The 19,257-nt window shown below is 46.4% G+C and overlaps 1 protein-coding gene across 6 annotated transcripts in view; it reads right to left on the bottom strand.

The window, feature by feature from the left end:
* Positions 1-19,257, bottom strand: part of PALM2AKAP2 (PALM2 and AKAP2 fusion) — a 345,927-nt gene that overhangs the window by 162,692 nt on the left and 163,978 nt on the right. For all 6 annotated transcript variants that reach the window (XM_084899296.1, XM_084899292.1, XM_084899295.1 and 3 more), the window contains exons 5-6: positions 3,904-4,018; positions 3,015-3,036 (exon numbers count right to left, since the gene is read on the bottom strand). In XM_084899296.1, coding sequence (XP_084755422.1) covers positions 3,015-3,036; positions 3,904-4,018 — 137 coding nt within the window. The remainder of the gene's footprint in view (positions 1-3,014; positions 3,037-3,903; positions 4,019-19,257) is intronic.

Below are 19,257 nucleotides of genomic sequence, written 5' to 3' on the forward strand. Positions count from 1 at the left end.
TAAATCTGACTTCCTGCATTTAAATGAGGCACAGGCTCAAGACATTAAGACCAGGTGAGAACTCCTGAACTGGTCAAACATCAGTCTCATATAGCAAGGGCTGAGGTGGGGCCAGGGCATGCTTATCTTGCCGGTTCCCGTCCAGGGTTTTATACCAGCTCTTCCGTGGGTAAAGAAACAAACAAACCACACTGTATGCAACTCATAGTTACACGTGACAGTGTCTACTTAAGGCAGTAAAAACCACCCTCCTAATTGATGAAGGCCGCTATATAATAAGTGTGCCGATGAGGTGGGGGAGGAAGTCAAGAGAATTCAGAAAGGGAAATTCTACTCATGAAGGGAATACACTGCTCTTGACTACCAGGGCTACCATGTGGTTAAAGCCATTGGTGGTCCAGCGGCACAGAGCCCTCATTTCCTCTGGCAGGCACAGAGCGGGCAGGCATAGGGGAAGTAGGGTCATGACACCCGCGAACGCCCACAACTATCTCCTTGACATCTCATTCCACTCAGGCTGCTCTTGCTAATTATCTGTGGTCCTTGTACAGTTAGTTATATAATCTGGTTGGCCTTGGATTCCGTAACCAGTTTCAGAAGTTGGGTGTTTTTATTAAGGTATTATTAGTCTCCAATCATTTTGTGTTAGTTCTTAAGTAACAACAGGGTCTTGACAACGCTGAAGTCAAAGGGGCCTTGGGAATGAGAGACTGAGAAAATAATCAGGCGCTTCACAATCCCTTCCTCCTGGACGTGCTCCAGTTTTTACCCTCAGACTACAGAGTGACCCAAACGTTGGCCACATTCTTGGAAGGATGTGTTTCCTCCTTCAGATTTTTCTTTGCCGGGAGACGTGGTGTGATAGAAAGTACTCCTAATCTTCTAAGTTAGAACCAGAGGTGGCAGGAATCATAAACCAGGGTGACAGGTAAGACCACAAAACCCAGGGTGACAGGTAAGGCCATTTACTGGGATACCTAAGACTTCACATCCTCTTACTTCTGAGATCACCAATCTTGTCAAAAAGAAGACCGAGTCCTAAAGGCATTTCCTCTGCAAGCTCTCAGGCTTCTCACCCCTCCTGGAACTGCTTGGGTGAACAGATGACCATAGTGGGAAGTAGTGCGGGAGGGAACAAGAGAAGTTCAGAGTGAGAATGAAAGAGACAGTGGCAAGAGTGTATAATGAGGCTTCATTTTTGCTTATTAACATGTCACAGAATATGTGGGTCTCTGTGGCCCACACAGACTTCCAGGGACATGACATGCAGGCTCCTCCCCTTCTCTAATTAGAGAGAGAATTCCAGGAAAGGTCGTGGTTTGAGGGGGAGAGGAAAGAGAGAGAGAGAGAGAGAGAGAGAGAGAGAGAGAGAGAGAGAGAGAGAGAGAGAGAGAGAGAGAGAAGACATAAAAGGCCAGTTGTGTACCCTTCTGGTATGTGGGTGTCTGGGGCGGGGGGGTCAATGTCCCAAGACCCTGCACTTACTGCACACCTGCTGGCCAAGTACTCTGCCTCTGGTCTTCCCTGGCACCCACCTGGGAAACCACCAACTTTCCCATGCTGTCCCTGCAATCCCCCCAAACAGGAAAGGTCATATCCTCAGACCATGCTTCACCTCCAAAGCACAGAACAAGAGCCCTGATTTGGCCACGCCCTAGAGAAGGTTCTAGAACTGTCATAGGTACTTCTCCTGGAGTCTCTGCTGGCTCAGCCCTGACCTGTCTCTGCCACATGAACTGGAAGAGTGGGATTTAATTTACTACCTTCCCAAAGATCACCTGGCCAGCCAGAATCCAGGTCCTCTGCCTTTTATTTGCTTGGAGGGGGAGAGGGAAACCAAAAACACAATACTTTTTGTTTCTAAAGTCAGAATTATCCTTAGTGCTAGATTCTTTGCTCATCCAGAGAAATACATTACCCATCCCTTTCCCCGTACATTTCCAGGTGACATTGGGCAAACACTGATGCCAACTCCTATTCTGGCTCCTGATTCTCTTCCTAGTGTAGAGGTGGACTCTATAAGAACCAGTTGAGAGGTCAGCCAAAGGACTTGTATGCATGCATCTGAGCAAAACCAATCGACACAGACAGTAGGGGGGTGAGAGCTTGTGCTTTGGGGTGGGGGTGGCAGGGGAGAGGTCAATGGGGGGAAAAGGAGACTCGTGTAATACTTTCAACAGTAAAGAATAAAAAAAAAAAAAAAAAAAAAAGAACCAGAGGAGCAGATGGATCTGATCCTTCCACAAGTCCCACATTTTGAAGCAGGTCTAGCTGAGGGCCAGAGGGAAAGTGGGAATTGAGTGGGTTTCCCAAGTTCATAGCTAACGATTTTGGGAGCAAAGTGAAGAATGAGATGCTCACAATCCCAAGTTCAACTACCTGGCCCTGGGGAAGGAGAGCGGAGGCAGGGGCAAGGAAGGGAAAAGAGAGCAAGAGAAGGCCTCCTCCTGCCAGGATGGGGAGCAGGAAGCCAGGGCCCTGCTCCCACACCTCATGTCTCCTCCTCTTCCCACTCCCAGAGAGAAGAGTTCTGTCCAGCCCCGCCTCCCTGGAAGGCTGCAGAAACTGCAGTTGCCGAACCAAAGAAAAACCAGAGGCCTTCGAAGGGTTTCCTCAACACCAGGGAACAGCTTTCCGACGTGCAACGGGTGGTGACCTGGAGACCTACCCACCAGCACAAATGAGCTCCTTCCTGCCTGAGATCTGGTCCTGATGTTAACACTCTCAGCCGAGCATCTTTCAAAAACAGTCCAAGCGGTGAACTCCGGGAACGAATGGGAGGGAGGAGAGCCAGCTGTATACGCTAGAAACAGTGAATCAAGAGACGGTCCCTGAAGAAGGCAGAGAAGGCTCCGGACGTGGGCCTCCTCGGCACCCTGGGGAAGGTGCCCCTCACTTTCTGATGCCCTTACACACCGACACGCCACGTCTCCCGAGAGCCTGTGTTAATGAAGCTAAGCTGACCGGGAAGGAAACATTCGCCCACAGACGGGGCAGAGAGCGCTCACACTTACCTCCATTCGCACCGGAGAAGCTCTGTGGAAACAAAAGCAGGGCAGAGCGTTACTACACATGCGAGGAGAGAACCCCTCCTTCACGTAACCCGTCCTTCTCCCCCAGGCCAGGCCCAGGATTTGACTGTGATGAGCAAACCCAATGCTCTCTGCTCTTCTGGGAAAAGTGTTTGGGATCCTGAATTTTAAGGGAAAGGTTTACCATCCCCAACATCTACAGAATTCCTCCCGGTAGAGATTTCTTTTGATTATCCAGCCAATACCCTTGGTTGTATTGAAGAAGTAATATCAGAAAATCCAATCGGAAAATTAATTTGTTTAGATTGCTTTCTGCGGCCAAGGGGTGCCTGAGGAAACGGGGTTACGGGAAGGAGAGACGGTCCAGAGGCAGTCAGAGCCTCCTGGCTCTCTGATGACACGGACTGTTTTCACATACAGTGACATTTCATGTATTTACACTTTGTTTTCCCAGCTCATGTCTATTGGGTATGAACAGGAGTTGGTTTTGCCTCTGGCCTTTTTAAAAAGGAAAGACTTCAACTAAAGCCATGGGAGCATGTTTAATCTGCTTCCCTAGAACTGGTTTTAGGATTCTAGAGTCCAACAGGAGATGACTTCCCAGGCATTAGATGTGTGGAGAGTCGGGAGATGGGGTTAATACTGAATGAGTCTCCCTGCCTCCTCGGCAGGCCAGGTGGTCCCAGAAGACAGGCCACCCTCAGCGTCAGAGCTGGCCCTGTCCTCCCCCATCTGGCCCTCGTGTGCAGAGTGTGGGGCTCAGCCTCCTCATCAGCACCAACTGGCCTTTTCTCTGATTGGCAGCTTTTCACTTTCCCTGGAGCTTACTTCCCTGAGGCTAGAGTTTAGAGAAATCGCATGTTTCCTTCACCTTCTGAAAGTCCTTGAAGGATTTTTCCGTCTCCTTTAGTTTCTCTAGGATGATCTGCTCTTTGGCGGATATCTGGGACTCTTCGCTTTCTAGCGCCTGGATTTCCTGCTCCAGCCTGGAAAACACACAAACAGAGGACGGGTTACTGTATTGTCCTGCCACCCCAGGGCCAGAGAGCAGCTCCTTCCTGGGGGGAGAGGGCAGCCTGCCAGTCCCCATTTTACCTTACGCTTAGGCCAGGGTCTTACATCACAGAGCACCCCGTGTTTTCAGCATCACCACATAGCAGACATTGGCCAAAGGAAAACAACCCACAGCTGCTGCCGCTAGTTTGCGGCCACCACTTTGCAAAAAACGCTTTGCAATATGTTCAATACCCACATTCTTCATTTGGAGGTAGATATTTTCACATAGCAGAGGACATAATAGCTGGAGGCTAACAGCTTCATATTCTCCCAATTTTCTCGGAGTAATTGCTCTCCTATCAGGTTGGCCAAAGTGTGAAGAGCCAATTTTACTCTGCCGGGCTGTTGTGGCTCCATGGTTGAGCATCAACCCATGAACCAAGAGGTCACCAGTTTGATTCTTGGCCACCAGGATGTGGGCTTGATCCCCAGTAGGGGGCATGCGGGAGGCAGCTGACCCATGTTTCTCTCTCATCTTTATTTCTATCTCTCTATCCCTCTCCCTTCCTCTTTCTAAAAACTAATAAAAACATAATAAAAATTTTAAAAATAATAAAAAATGAAAGAAAGAGCCAATCTTAGAGAGCCTATAGTCATCTCCCTCTACCACCCAAAAGAGAGGAGATGAATTGGACTGATACAATAATCCCTACTCTTCTGGAACTTTCCTCAGTTTTCACAGCCATTATATATATATATATATATATATATATATATATATATATATATATATATTTCCTGAAAGGGAAATTTCAGCACTGCCTGGAGACTCTGGGAATATTCCAGAACAGCAGCGACAGTTATGATTGGGGGAAGTTGCAGCAGCTGTATTCTTTCAATGAAATGACCGCAATACATTAACTTTTATTGAGCAGTAAGTATTGAGCCAAGAATTGAGCCAAGAATTCACATGGCTTATTTTATTTCACCTTCCCAATGGCCCTGGGAGTAAGGAATCCCAATTTTACGGATCAGATCATTAAGGCTTGACCAGAGATTAGTTTGCTATTGCACAGCCTCAAAGCAGGATTCAAGCTGGGATGTCTGACTCTGGACCCTGCTCATGACCGTTGTGCCAAACTCTTACCGGGTAGGCTCCACAGTATTTCCCATTTTCCTGCCTGTTAAGCATTGATTGTGTTGGCATACTGGGATGGCACCTTAGTGCCACAATGCCTTTGGGGTTATGAGGGATGGATGTCCCTGCTGAAAGGACTGTAGACTATTGGGCTTCCTGAATTATTTGGTCTGAATTTATTTGTTCACTCATTCATTTAGCTTTTGGTTTTTTTCCCCTCTGTCATGCTAGAAGCTTTGCTGCGGGTCTGTGCCTGTCTATACTAGTCCTCTCTCTTCTCCTCCTCTCCCATCTTCTCATCTGCTGCTGGGTACAGGCTAACCAAGTCTGTTAGACTAAGACCGAAATAGTTCAGAGTGAGGCCTTCTGAGGGCTGAGGAACACCAAGACACAGGCATGGATTAACCTGGGGATGCACTGTACCCTGCTGAGGGCTTTTCTGGTTCTTTCCCAGGCATCAGAAAAAGAGCCTCTGGATGGATGAGGTTTTGTGTGTGCGGGAGGCAACCAATGTTTCTCTCTCATATCGATGTTTCTCTCTCTAAAAATTAAAAAAAAAAATTCTTAAAAGAAAAAATTGGGTGATATTTTGTTTAACATGTTCCCAATTAAAAAAAATTAATGTATTCTTTAAGCAGAATAAAAACAATAAATTGCTTTTTAAAAATGCCTTGCCCTGGCTGGCATGGTTCAGTAGTTAGAGCATTGGCCTGAGAACAGGAGGATTTTAGGTTTGATTCCCAGTCAAGGTCATGTAACTGAGTTGCAAATTCGACCCCCTCACCCCCAGTGGAGAGTGGGTAGGGGAGGAAACCAATAATGCATCTCTCTCACATGATATTTCTCTCTCCTCTCCCCTAACCCTCTCCCTTCCACTCTCTCTAGAAATCAATGAGGGGAAAATAACTTTGAATGAGAATTAAAAAATTAAAAATAAATGATAAATGCCTCCTTTGGCCTGCTGCTGAGAAGGCAGCCTTTCTTGGACTACGGCTGGGGAAAGGAGCCAGGGCCTCCGCTGCTCATACGACAAGGGAGGGGTTAAAGGGCAACTCCATCGATTTGCAGGCAATTCTACCAATATTTATGGAGGTTGTTTGGCTGGACTTGGAGCTAGGCATTACAGGGGATTCTAAAATAAACAAGATCATGCCAAAAATGGCTGACTTAAAAAAAAAAAAAAAAAAAAGCTAACTCCAAATAGCTTGCTTCTGCCGGAGAAGCAGCCCTGGTAGTTAAGAATTCCCGATGACCTGATGCCCACTGGCTGCACTGTCTCTGCAGCCTGCCCTGGCACTCTGAGTTTCAGGGCTCTCAGCTATATAGTTCAGGTGCTGAAGATTTAGGTCATGATAGTGGGTAACTGAGAAGGAACAGGGAGGGAGAGAGAGAGAGAGAAAAAAAAAAGCAATGAAACTAGACTTTTGAGATAAGAACAACTAAGTTTCATCCGAAGGAAATGGATGCGGGAAATGGACAGAGAATGTAAGTCTAAGCAAGTCAGACCAAGTAGCAACTTTCTCTGCAAATACACATGTGGGATTGGGCCCGGTCCTCGGGGCGCTGGGTGGCCCGGGGCGCTGCTTTTCTTTGGGAAAACTGAGTTCTTTGGGATCGAGGGATATCCCAGGAAATAGTAAGAGTCATCTCAGCCGGGCTAGAAATGCCACTGCTTCGTAGTTTCACGACTGAAACCAAATGCAGCCTTCCCTGGAGGAGCCAAGTAGGATACTGCTGAGCTAAAAATAAAGAATGGGCAGGAAGTGTAATTTATACACAAGCTTTAGGCCGAGACAGGTGCACATAACAGCCTCCGACCAGCTCGCTCAGTTTCTTCGGAGCGAACAGCAGACTGTAACAGGCGGTCAGGAAAGGTGACACAGCGCAGCTGTGTAGGTTTAATTTCCTGGGGGATGAAGTTGCAATCGTGGCCGAACGGTCTTATAAAGTCTCCCTGACCCAAACAGACCTTCCGCCAGGAAATACAAAGAGTCTATGGCTCTGGGAAGAGCATCGATCATTCTCTCATTTCAAAATCCATGTATGCATTCATCCATCCAGCTGCTTGCAAACACTTCTATCAGCCCCTGGCTTGAGCATCCGGGACAGAGAGCTCCATCAGCCACAGTGTTTGTGCTTGAGCACTCTGGTTCAAGTGAGGAGAACAGCCAGGTAAACACATAAATTATATGGCAACCCAAACACGGCCATCGTAGAGGAAAGAACGATGTGTTATGGAAGTGTCAGCTCTGCCCAGGAGTGTGGCGGGACTCCAGCCAATTTGCCTGCCCGCCCAGTATCTATCCTCCCTTTCCTCTGTGCTATCAGAACCCGCATTTTGTGGGGGGTGGCAATGTGCTCAGCTGAAATTGTACCCGTCCCAGCTTCCACTGCAGAGAAGGGTGGCCACAGGGCAGCTCTGACCAATGAGATGTAAGTAAAAACTGTTGGGGGAAGACTTCTGGGAAAGCTCCTTAAAAGGAGGAGGGCTGACGTCCGTGGCCTATGGTGCTTTGTTCTTCCCCTTCTTCCTGCCTGCAGGGACCTGGTGCGAGAGCCACGTTATTAGTTTCCAATTGCTTCTATAACAACGGCCACACATGTAGGGGCTTACAACAGTATGAACTTACTATCTTCCACATCTGTGGGTCAGAAGATTGACATGGGTGTCACCAGACTATAATCAAGGAGTTGGTAGAATTGTGTTCTCTTTTGAAGGCTCTAGGAGAGAATCGGTCTCCTCGCTTTTCTAACTCCCAGAGGCCACCCACATTCTTTGTGGGTCCCCCTTTCTCATATTCAAGGCCAGGAAAGATGTAACTCTCTACCCGTTCTTCCCCAGTTCCATCTCCCTCTGACTCTTCTGTGGGCTCCCTCTTCCACTTTGAATGATCCTTATAATCACATTGGGCCGACCCAGATCTCCCCATTTTGAAGTCAGCTATTTGGAGACCTGAATTCCATCTGTAACTTTAATTCCCCGTTGCCAGTATTCACAGCCTCTGGAGATTAGGACGTGGACATCTTTGAGGGTCCATTACTTTGCCTGCCATAGGAAATATGCTGCTGAAGGTGGAGCAGTGAGCTTGTGTCCACAGCAGCAAGAGTACACTAAGTATGTCTGAGTGCGCAGGAGGAGAGAAACTGTCTGGGGTATGGATGGCTTCCTGGAGCAACTGTACCCGCTCTGGACCGTGGGCTCCAGATTTCCTGTTATGAATTTAAGGTGCTGTTGTGATCACAGGTGAATCCAACTTCCAACTGATACAAGGGGGCGAGAAGAATGTGACTGAGTAGGTTCTAGGTTAGCGGGGCCATTCTCTGACCCTTCATTGCATTATTCGAATACCTAGCCTTCTCTCTTTCTCATGATATCTCTCTATCTCTGTCTTATTATCTCTGTTTCTATATTCCAGGTAAAAGTATTTGTAAAGAATAATGTATGTTTTCACACAAATAAATGCCACAAAAGTCACTTTCCATATTTCAGGAAGACAGTGCATTTGTTTCTATGGTGCTCCCAAAATATTTTTCATTTGTGATTCAACTTGCAAGGAAACAGCTTCCATTTATTTAGATGAGTGTATCTGGAATCACTGCAGATCACTGGGTATCTCACTGTGAGAAAAGGTTAACGGCCCTTAAGTAAACAGAGGATTTCCACTTCTCCTTAGGAAAGAATAGGACCTTCCTTGACTGTAAGGTATCAGTGGAAACTCAAGCTCATTTCATTTCTTTTCCACGTCATCACTGACAGAAATATGGCCAGGGAACAGTCCCTTCAAGATTTACTAAAATACAGCTCATATCCTTTCCCTTGTCTCCACCACCTCCTTCCCGAATTTCACCCAAGTGCTCAGGCTGGAAGGTCACACCCTCCACGCTCTGCTCTAACCCCGTCCCAGCCCTACACCTTCCCCTGTGTTCCAGCCAAGACAGATGACTCGTGCTCCGTGAGAAAACCAGGAATGACTGCCCACTGCCAGCTCCATCTACCGAAAATACACCTAATAACAAAGACCAAACCCAGCTCTGTCTCTTTAGTAAAATGGTCTCCCTTAAGTCCCCTCAACCTATGTGTTCAGTCCCCACCCAAATCCCACAGTATCTGCAGCCCTCTTGGCACCTGGGACACCTGACCTGGTATCAGAGTATTGGAAAAGTGTTTATCCCCCTCAACTTGTACTATCTCTTGCCCAACTACAGGCTCAATGAGAAACAGATAGTGTATTTTATTCACATCCCTCAGATTCCTCCCTGTACCTATCTGTTAAATGAATGGAAAGCAAGAACACACTTTTAAAGGATTCTATGGTGAAACTAGTTTGGAAGTGGCAATATTAAGTAGATTTTTTTTTTCAAATCTTGGCCTAGCTTTGCTAATTTCCCTCAAAATATACTAATTTATATACCTCTTGAGAAAAAAAAGACATTGATATTAGATTGATTTATTGCTTTATCTAAATATACAGATGGGACATAGTAACATTTTTCATTAATAATGTCGGTTTAATAAAATTTAATCCTGAATATAGATGAATGAAAATTTCTCTCGCCATAAATTTTCCGTCGCCCCTGGCAACCAGCCTCCCTCCTTCTCTTGTGTATTTATTCCATCTGGAGTCACGTGGCTCAGAACCTGGGCAGGTTGATGATTTCCGAGCTCACACTGAGCATTAATTCCTTGAGTATGATTCTTGTTTGAATCCGTTTCATCAGAAATAAAGGGTTTTGATTACATGGAAGTGAGATAATCCCCATTAAACAGTGTACTTCTCAGTAGCTTAAACTCTTCCCAAGAAATGTCTCTTTTCATACAAAGATAAATAGTCTCATCCAGCCTTCTGACCTCCAGCCTTCGACTCAGGCAGCTTCTGAAGGCCAACGCCTCCACCTATGCACCTGACCTTGTGCAGACTCCTCTGGGATGGCACTCTATCAATTTCCCCCCTTCCCCTGTAGTTTCAACCTTTCCCCAAGTTGCCTCCTTCCTTTTAGTCCATAAAAAGAATCAATTCCCTCACACTAAAAATAGGTGAACTTCTCTTGAACCTGCATCCTGTTCAAGTTACTGTGGAATCTCTCTTCCAGATTTCCCCAACAGCACTCGCCTCCTGCTGTCTCAACATCCTCACGTCCCCCAACCGCCCCTCACCTTATTCCACTCTGCCTTCTGCCCCGCCACTCTGGTGTATAGGGTCTTGTTCACGTCCACACCTGCCAAATCTAATGGAGGCCCTTCGGTGTGAATCAGTGGACTTCACTTTTAAAAACACTGTGCAGCACTCCTCCTCTGCCTGGGAGCCCATGACACCATATTCTCCACATGGGCTTCTCTTCTATCATTTCATCAAATGTTCATGTGGTTCCCTGTTCTCCTCCTCCTCCTCTTTCTCTTCCTACTCCTCTTCCTCTTTCTTCTCCTCCACTTTCTCCTCCTCTTACTCCTCCTTCTTCTTTTGTTAATCCTCATCCAAGTATATTTTTTCCATTGATGATTTTTTTTTTTTAAGAGAGTGGAAGGGAAGAAGAGCATGGGGGGAAGAGAGAGAAAGAGAAACACTGCCACAAAAGAGACACACTGATTGGCTGCCTCCTGCACATTGCCTCCTACTGTGGCTGGGGATGGAACCTGCAACCTAGGTACGTGCTCTTGCCTGGGAATCAAACCCATGATCCTTCAGTGTGAGGGCCGATGCTCTAACCACTGAGCAACCAGCCAAGGCTGTTCACTTCTTCTTGTTCTGCACTCTATCCCTGGAAAATCATGCCCAGGCTTGTGCTTAATTCCCACCTACATGCAGACACCTACCTAATCTATATATTAAATTTCTTCCTTGAACTCCAGCTCCTACATACAATTGTATTTTTAATATCACCCCCTGAATGCTCCACAGATGTATCAAACCCAACATATGCAAGAACAAACTCATCTTTCTGCAGAAAGCTGCCCCCCTCTGGCATTCTTTATCTCAGCTTTTGATACCATTGCCAATCCATTCTACTTTAGAGGGAATCAGGGTTGTCACCTTGACCTCCCACTCGCTCCTCTCCGATAATCATCACATACCTGGATTAGCCACCAAGCCCTGCCAAGTTGCCCACAGATTTCTTTCACATCTCTCCCTCTTCAGCCCTGCATGGGCTCTCTCCTCTTTCTCCTAAATGCCTACAGCGACCTTCTAATCAATTGCTTACTCTACCTCTACCCAGACTATCATCCTCAAATCCAGATTGTGCCTAGACAGACCACAATTGCACCCGCCTGCTGAAAACCCTTCACAGACTCTATGCCTTAAACTCCTTAATCTGACACACTCTCTCAGCTTCTCACTTGCCTCCAGGGACAATGAGTTTCTTGTAGGTCTTGCACACAGAGTGCTCTTTCTTGCCTCACTGCCTTTGCTCATACTACCCCCTCTGCCTGGATTGCCTCATACTACCCCCTCTGCCTGGATTGCCCTGACTCCTTCTCTCTCCCTCCTCCTAACTACTACTCATTCTTTAAGAATCTGCTTAGGTACTGTCTCTTTCTGGAAGTCATCCTGAAACCTTGCCCTCCCTCCTGGATATATTTCATCACCAATTTTATCCCATTGTATTTTAATCACTTGTTTAAAGATTTGGGGTTCCCTCCTCAAAACCATTTGCAAAGCTCTTGTGGTTAATGGCCATATCTTCTTTATCTTTCTTTGAAATAAAAAGCATCTACCTACGGTAGCTTGCTTCTAGCAATGTACCCTGCTCAGTTAAAGTTCCCAAGAAGTGTTGGTTGAGTCAATGACTGATGGAATAAATGCATAAATTGTTTCTCAGCTGGAAGCAGCCTCAAGACAGGCCCTTTGACACAATTCTTTCAGTCAAATAGGATTCTTAAAGAACAACAAATTCAAACGAATGGCAATTCTGGACTTAGTAAAAAAGAGACTTGTATCATTTCCTTTCTCGCAGATCAGGTAAGGTCGAAGGTAACTGCTCTGTTTTCTAGGCTTTTCATTCTTTCCCCCAAATATCTCCAATATATAATTTCACCTGATCCCATGTGTGTGTGTGTGTGTGTGTGTGTGTGTGTGTATAACGCACTGCTCCTATTTCCTCTGGGGCTCACCTAAATAAAACCACAGGTGGATGACACAGATATGCAGGAATTGGGCCAGAATGATGGAGAGTCTTAGCATTAACTTTGTTTCACCCTATGATTCTTTTTTGTGTTGGCCCCTTCATGCAGGAAGCATCTGATCGTTCATAACTGATTGTGAAAATTGTGAAAAGTGTTTATGTGGTGCATTTCCCTCTTCCAAATCCCTGTTTACTCACTGTTTGTGCCTAAACAGCACTAAGTGACAGCCTTCCTGCTGAGCTCAACTTTCCCGTCAGCCTGTGTGTGTGTGTGTGTGTGTGTGTGTGTGTGTGTATGCACACACAGCTGCAGCCACAGCTCTTACAAATGCCCACGTTGGGGATAACATTTTTGCTTATTGTCCACATTAGAGTTTACTCAGGAGAGACTGATGGAGTTAATATCTTAGTGAGACATTCATAAAAAAAATCATTTAGTGTCCAACAACATAGTGGTAAAAATAGCTAACCTTTATGGAGCATTTTCCATTAGACAACCTGCTGAATGGCTGGTAACCATCAGTCACTCTGAAATATGCGTAGTAATGGCTACTCTAATCCATACTTGCTGGATGACAGACCTGAGGGTGTGAGAGTCCAGTGTCCTGTGACCCAGCAGCAGTAAGGGGCAGAGCTGGGATGGAAGCCCAGGTTTGCCTGTCGCTGGAACCTGGGACATTAGACTGCCCTGTGCTGCCTCCTTCCAAGAGCAAATGAAACTGCCCCAACTCCAAAGGTTTCAGGATTTCCTCTTTCCAGTATAGAACTTTCTTTCCCGATGTTTTGATCAAATGTTGCTGCTCTGGTGGAGGCATGAGTGGGCTGGGAGCCCCTCCCACCCTCCCACAACAGCCTTGCCTCGGGCCAGCCTCCGCACAGAACAAAACCTGGTTTGAAAGCCATTGCTCCATGAGAGCAGAGAGTGTCTGGTGTGTTACTGTGGCCCCCACGGTGCCTACAAGAGTGCTTTGTGCACAGCCAGTGCTCCATCCACAGGAATGCGGTTCTGAAGAGGACCACCCCCATGTGCGGCCAACACCTGGAATCCCATGATCTGCCTGGATAGGCCACCGAAGGATAACAGCTTCTCTGGCCTTTGATCCCAGAGGGGAGAATGCTATCTATCTGGAAGGGGATGTCGGACTGCAGGTTTAGGCCCAAATTAGCAGTCGTACATCCCTCTCACAATCCAAGACTGTTAGCTCCCAACCACCAGCCTGCCTGCCTGATTGCCCCTAACTACTTCTGCCTGTCAGCCTGATCACCCCCTAACTATACTCCTGCCAGCCTGATCGACGCCTAACTGCTCCCCTGCTGGCCCAATTGCCCCCAACTGTTCTCCCCTGCCATCCAAGTCACCCCCAACAGCCCTCCCCTGCTGGCCTAATCACCCACAACTGCCCTCCCCTTCCGGAGGGCACAGGTGACAGTTCAATGGAGCCTGAAGTAGACACTCAGAAGGAGACTGGCTCGGGGAGTTGTGGCAGGGGCTTGGAGGCTGGGTAATCCATAGGGACCTTCCTAAAGGAACCTTCCTCTTAGGATTTGTATTTTTCTAGTCATTTTTTCCATGCATGACATGGCCAGGGAACAGCTCCTCCTTAGTGGAGAAATTTGTCATCCCATTGGAATAATCCCCAAGTTATTCTAAGAGTTCCTGCTCAGAACAAATCACGCCAATCAGGAAGCTCCTCCGCATGGGCTGTGCCTGCTGATTGTTTCCCGCCTGGACACTTCCTGCTATTGTTCCCCAACATGTTCTCAGAGGCTCAGCTACTGAGCCCTGCCCCTTCCCCTCAGGAGCCCAGGGCTGCAATCAGGGCTTTGGGTGGAGGTATACGAGGCTCACAGATCAGGCACCTGGACGGGAGAAATGGGCCTGAAATGAAAATAGGGGTGGTTAGAGCCAAAACCACAGCATTCGGTCTCTGGGGCCTTGGAAGAGAGGTTTGAAATGTTCTGGATCATTCATTAATTGCTTGTCAAGCATGTGTTGAGCTAATATAGTAATAACTGCCCAGGCTCTGCTTTTGGGAAAGTCATCATCTGATGGAGAAGGCAGGTGTATAAACAATTACAAAGCAGCACTCAGCAGAGCTCAAACTGGAAGTCCAAAATGCTACGTGAATGCAAAGACCTGAGCTTGGCTAACTCTCAGCTTTTCCTTCCACCCACCTTTCTCTGGACCCTTCCCTGTGATTGCCCAAATGGCAGAGATACCAGACAGCTGTTTCTTGGGGAAAGGGAGGAAGCACAGCTGAAGACGGCCATTTCTGCTCCCTGTGATGGTCGAGGTAGCAATTTTCAACCTGTGCACCATGGCACACTGGTGTGCCACAAGAATTTTTAAAGCATGCGATACCTGACTATTTAGTCAGGGGCACTGACTTCTTTCCCCTCAGATCGTCAAATAAAGAAATGACAACAGTAGTCATACAGTATGAATGAATAAAAATGATACTTTTTTGTTTGTTTGTTTGTTTTGGTCAGATTGGAAAAAATATATATGTTTTTTATTTTAGGGATTTTAGTAATTAGTTTATGTGTGCCAGGAGATGAAAAAGGTTGACAGTAGCTGATCTAGGGGAAAGTGTTGGCCAGATAAGGATGGAATGAGGATGAGCCCACCTGCCTTGAGCTTTGGGACACCAGGCTTAAGGCAGGGGAGTGAGCCAATGTGCTACTAAGGCCCGGTGGAAGGTAAGGAAGTCACAACACACAGGCAAAAACTTTAGGAACTTAAAAGAAAGCTACATATATTCTCTCTCATGAACTTGACAGACTTATCAACACCGGTTGTAGGTTCTGTTTTATAATAGGTTAGTGTATTGAGAAGTCAAATGAGAGTCATGTCTATTTCTGGGTTTTCAAATCTAGAAGGAAAATGGAATTCTTCCTATGCCAACAGCCTACCAATGGGAACCTCAGATACAAAAGGATTCACATACAGAGATCACAGCCTGGGCCAGAAATGAAGCCAAACTAGAGAAGCTCTTAGAAGCAACTCAAAAGCATTTTACATCAGGCCCAAAGAATAACACCCTTTACTGGTGCTTTTCATTGAAGACCTCTCTCAAAGAGCTGATCAGATTGGCCATTTGAAATGGGAACCCTTGGATATAGAAATAGTAGCACATTGTGTTCCGAAATAATAATTTTAGAAAAACGATCCACCTCTTCCCGCTGGTTTGGCTTGTGCAGAGTTGGTGCTGGCCACCTATCTCTCTGTTCAGCTGTGGTCCGACCCCTGAGTGCTCCCATCACTGTCTCTCATTTCTGGATCCTGAAGCCAAGGGAGAACTGCCTGCTGAAAGCACAGGGAAACCTCAGTGCAACTCTCTATCGCAACACAGAGTTCAAGACAGACCAACTCTGTTGCTGACATGGTATAGGTGCTCAGCAGGGGCAGTCTCACTCAGAGGCATGACGTGTTTTTGTGTGAATGAGTGAAGGGTCACAAGCTGCTTGAGCACATATGAGAGTTCTCATATTCCCACAAAACCCAAAAGATCCCAATAATAATAATAATAATAATAATAATAATAATAATAGCAGACATTTGTGTAATGCTATAAGAGCTTACAAAATCCTTTCACAACAATTATGGATTGGGTTTTTTATTCCTATATTGCAGATAAGAAAATTGACAGGAAGGGAAAAAGAGAAGTCAGAATCTAAATACCTTTCCTGCCGTGCAATCTGATTTCTGCCAAGTGTCTCCTTGCTGTTTTGATCAGCAGGAGGCAGTGCAAACCAGCCAGCATCAGGGGGTTCGGCAGTCTGCCACTTACTGGCTGACATCCTGGGCGAGCACCTCAGTTTCCTTAGTCTCCGTTTCCTCATCTATAAGATGGCTATAATGATGTATACAGAAGAGCTAATTCAAAGCTATGGAGACTGAGTCAATATTTAAAATATCTCAGAGCACTGCCTGCCATGGGAGAAACACTAGTTAAAACGTTTATTCTTCTTTTCTCTTCTAGTGCTTTTTAAAAACTTGAATTTAAAGACTATTCTGCATGTGCTTCTTTACAAGACAAAAATATGCTTTTTTAAAAAGAATAAATTCAAATTAAGTTTCTAAAACGAATTATCCAAAAATTGTAAGTCCTATCATTTGAATGCTAAAAGAACAATTAAAGAATTGATTATTGGCTTCAAGAACGGTGTAAGATTGTGTGTGTGTGTGTGTGTGTGTGCGCGCGCGCGCGCGCGCATACTAGTACAGAAAGAAAAATCCAGAAAACCTAATTCAAGTTCTCAATGTGGGAGAGGCTTATGTGCACCTGGGGGGCCATCTAGTGGCAGGTGCAGTCATATTCCATAGCTGAGGTAGTATGTTTGGGATTTAGGTAAAGTATCTGGGAGAAAATTGCTGCGGTTCTGCAGATTTGGTACCATGTGGCTATTTCAGAAGAGAAAGCTCAATATATCAATGTTAAAATGTCCATAACGCCGAAGGTTTTATTCTTTGTTTTTGCTACAGTGTACTGTTGTAGTGTTGGTTGCAGAAGTCTCCGGCCGAGCCATGGTAACCTGTGAATCCTTACTTGTATAATAATGCTCTGGAACAGGGAGAGAAACTGGTTGAGAAGGTCAGCCTTCAGGAAGCAATGGATGGGGGTATCTGTACCGTCTTCCTTGAGACCATCGCTTTTATAGGAGCCACATGATGTAAGACACCATCCAAGGACTACAGTAGATGTCCCAAAAGACCCATCTGGCCACCTATCTCTCTGTTCAGCTGTGGTCACTGTTGCAAAAAAAACCAACAGTGACCCTGTGGTTCAGTATGGCCAACCTCTCCCAACACACATGTCCTCCCTACCACTGAAGATCAGTCACCGGGCTGTCATAAGACCTGTGGCTCTTCTAGCTTCCACAAAGCAGCAGGGAGGCTCCGCAGAACACACTCCTGAAAAGCCTCCTCCTGCCCAGAGTTTGGCTCATACACTTCTCCTACAGTGTGTGTTCCCAGTCCTTCCCCAATAATCATGGCCAGGATTGACATTTGGCTCACGAGGTCAAGCACAAGGAGAAGTTCATGAAGTCTGTGAGGTTCTAAGTGCTGAGAGTGGGCCTTTGTGATTTCAGGAACCCTAGCAGCCAACACAAGGCCTTACACAAAACAAACCCTGGGCATCTATGAAGTTGGGTGGGGGCTTGCACCCGTGTGCATGGCTTGCTCTCCCATGTTCTCAGCTGTGCTCCCTTTAGGACAGGGAGAGCCTCCTAGAGTGAGCTGGGCACAGGCATCCTTGGGTTTCTAAGTCAGGCCAGGACCAAGGGCACAGTAAGTGTCTGGGGAGAGACCAGCCCTGCTATGAGACTGTGGGTACTTCCACTCTGAGGGCTAGCTAAGGAGTAGCTGAGTAGCTAAATAAGCTCATAGATGTGCTCCACCTTTAAATGAATTGAACTCAACAGAATCAGCAGGTAGAACATAATTCAACGATAACACACCTGACCTGCCTACAAGCATGGCTTTCTGGGGGTATCCAGCTACTTTACTGCATTAAAATGATGGTTTACCATATAGCATTTTAGGGACCCAGTGCAATGTAAAATGATGGACAGCTGAATTGACTTCATAATGAAAGAATGCTACTGTTTTGATCTCCTCCTCTCATCAAGGCTCTGCCTCTGGTTAGAGAGAAACAAGATCCACAGAGGACAAGCTCTCTGCTGCTGTAGGGAGAGAAAGTCAAAGGGAACCCACGGGGTGCTAGGCATTGCTTAGACCAGTGGTTGTCAAACTGTGGCTCAAGAATCACATGCGGCTTGCGGGCCACGGTTTGCCGCTCTGTTGACTGATGAGTTTGCCAACCACTGACCTAGACTCTCGATTCCAATAATTACAGGCTGTTGTTGTTCCTTGTGATTAAACTCCTATCCAGTCGTCGGAAAACTCATTGCACTTTGCATGTATTAACTAAGTTAAGCCTCACCACAACCAAAGGAGATACATATTACTGATTCCACTTTACAGATGGGTACCACAGCTTGCCCAAAGTCCCATGAAATTAATGAGGAGCAGAGCTGATATTTTTAGACCAAGGTCCGTTGATGCTGAAGAACATAATAATTTTTCACTGCATCTGCAATAAGTCCCTGCTCAGTCTTTCAGAACCCTGGGAAAGCAAGTACCCCCAATTCATGGCAAAATCTATTCCAGCTCAAGATACTGTCAAAAACAAACAACAAAGACACAGCTGAGCAGGTCTAGCATTCTTTCCAAGGTTGACAGTTTCCTGTCACGGTGCAGCACGGCTTCTGCCCCGGAGCTCTCCAACGCTGCCTGATGCTTTCTCTGGCCCAGGTCAGATCTTGGGGTTCTTGAGTGATCTGTCCTATGTGCTCTCTAGTGCCCTGATCCATCCTCTGTTGGTAGATTGCCTTCCTCCATCCTGCCTGATTCAACTTAAACTGGCCACCTGCCCAGCTCCCAGTCTACCCTTGATTTCTCTACCCCCTGCTTTCTCTATATTGAACCAGCATCCCAACTTCACAACTGGGTTTATTACAACTCCCCTATGCTGAAACTTTTCATCACACTCTATGGCCTCCAGGATAAATTCTATTATAAGTTCCTCAGCTTGGCATTCAAAGCTCTGTCTGATGTAGCTCCCACCTGCTATTCCAGATCTTTCTCCCAAGCTGCTTCCACAGTTAGGTCTGTGATTATCCTGCCTTCAAAGTGACTGTAGGTCCTGTGTGGAAGGACCATGGTCCGTATGTCTGGACCATCGCTTCCAACGAAGAAAGTGGCTTTGGGAGAGCAGCAGTCAACTGTTTACTGTCCTCCCTGTTTCCAGCTTTCCCTCCTTCTCTGGGAAAGACAACATGCCAGACAGTGACAACATCCATATGGAGCCAGGCCCCTTCAGCTGTTTACAGTAGGTGGCTGAGCTGTGAGGAGCCAAATGAGCCTGACAACCAGCTGACATCGCCAGGGTAGCTCCACACCAACAC

Source organism: Pipistrellus hanaki (assembly GCF_964339955.1).
Source record: "Pipistrellus hanaki genome assembly, chromosome: 11".
Lineage (NCBI taxonomy): Eukaryota > Metazoa > Chordata > Mammalia > Chiroptera > Vespertilionidae > Pipistrellus > Pipistrellus hanaki.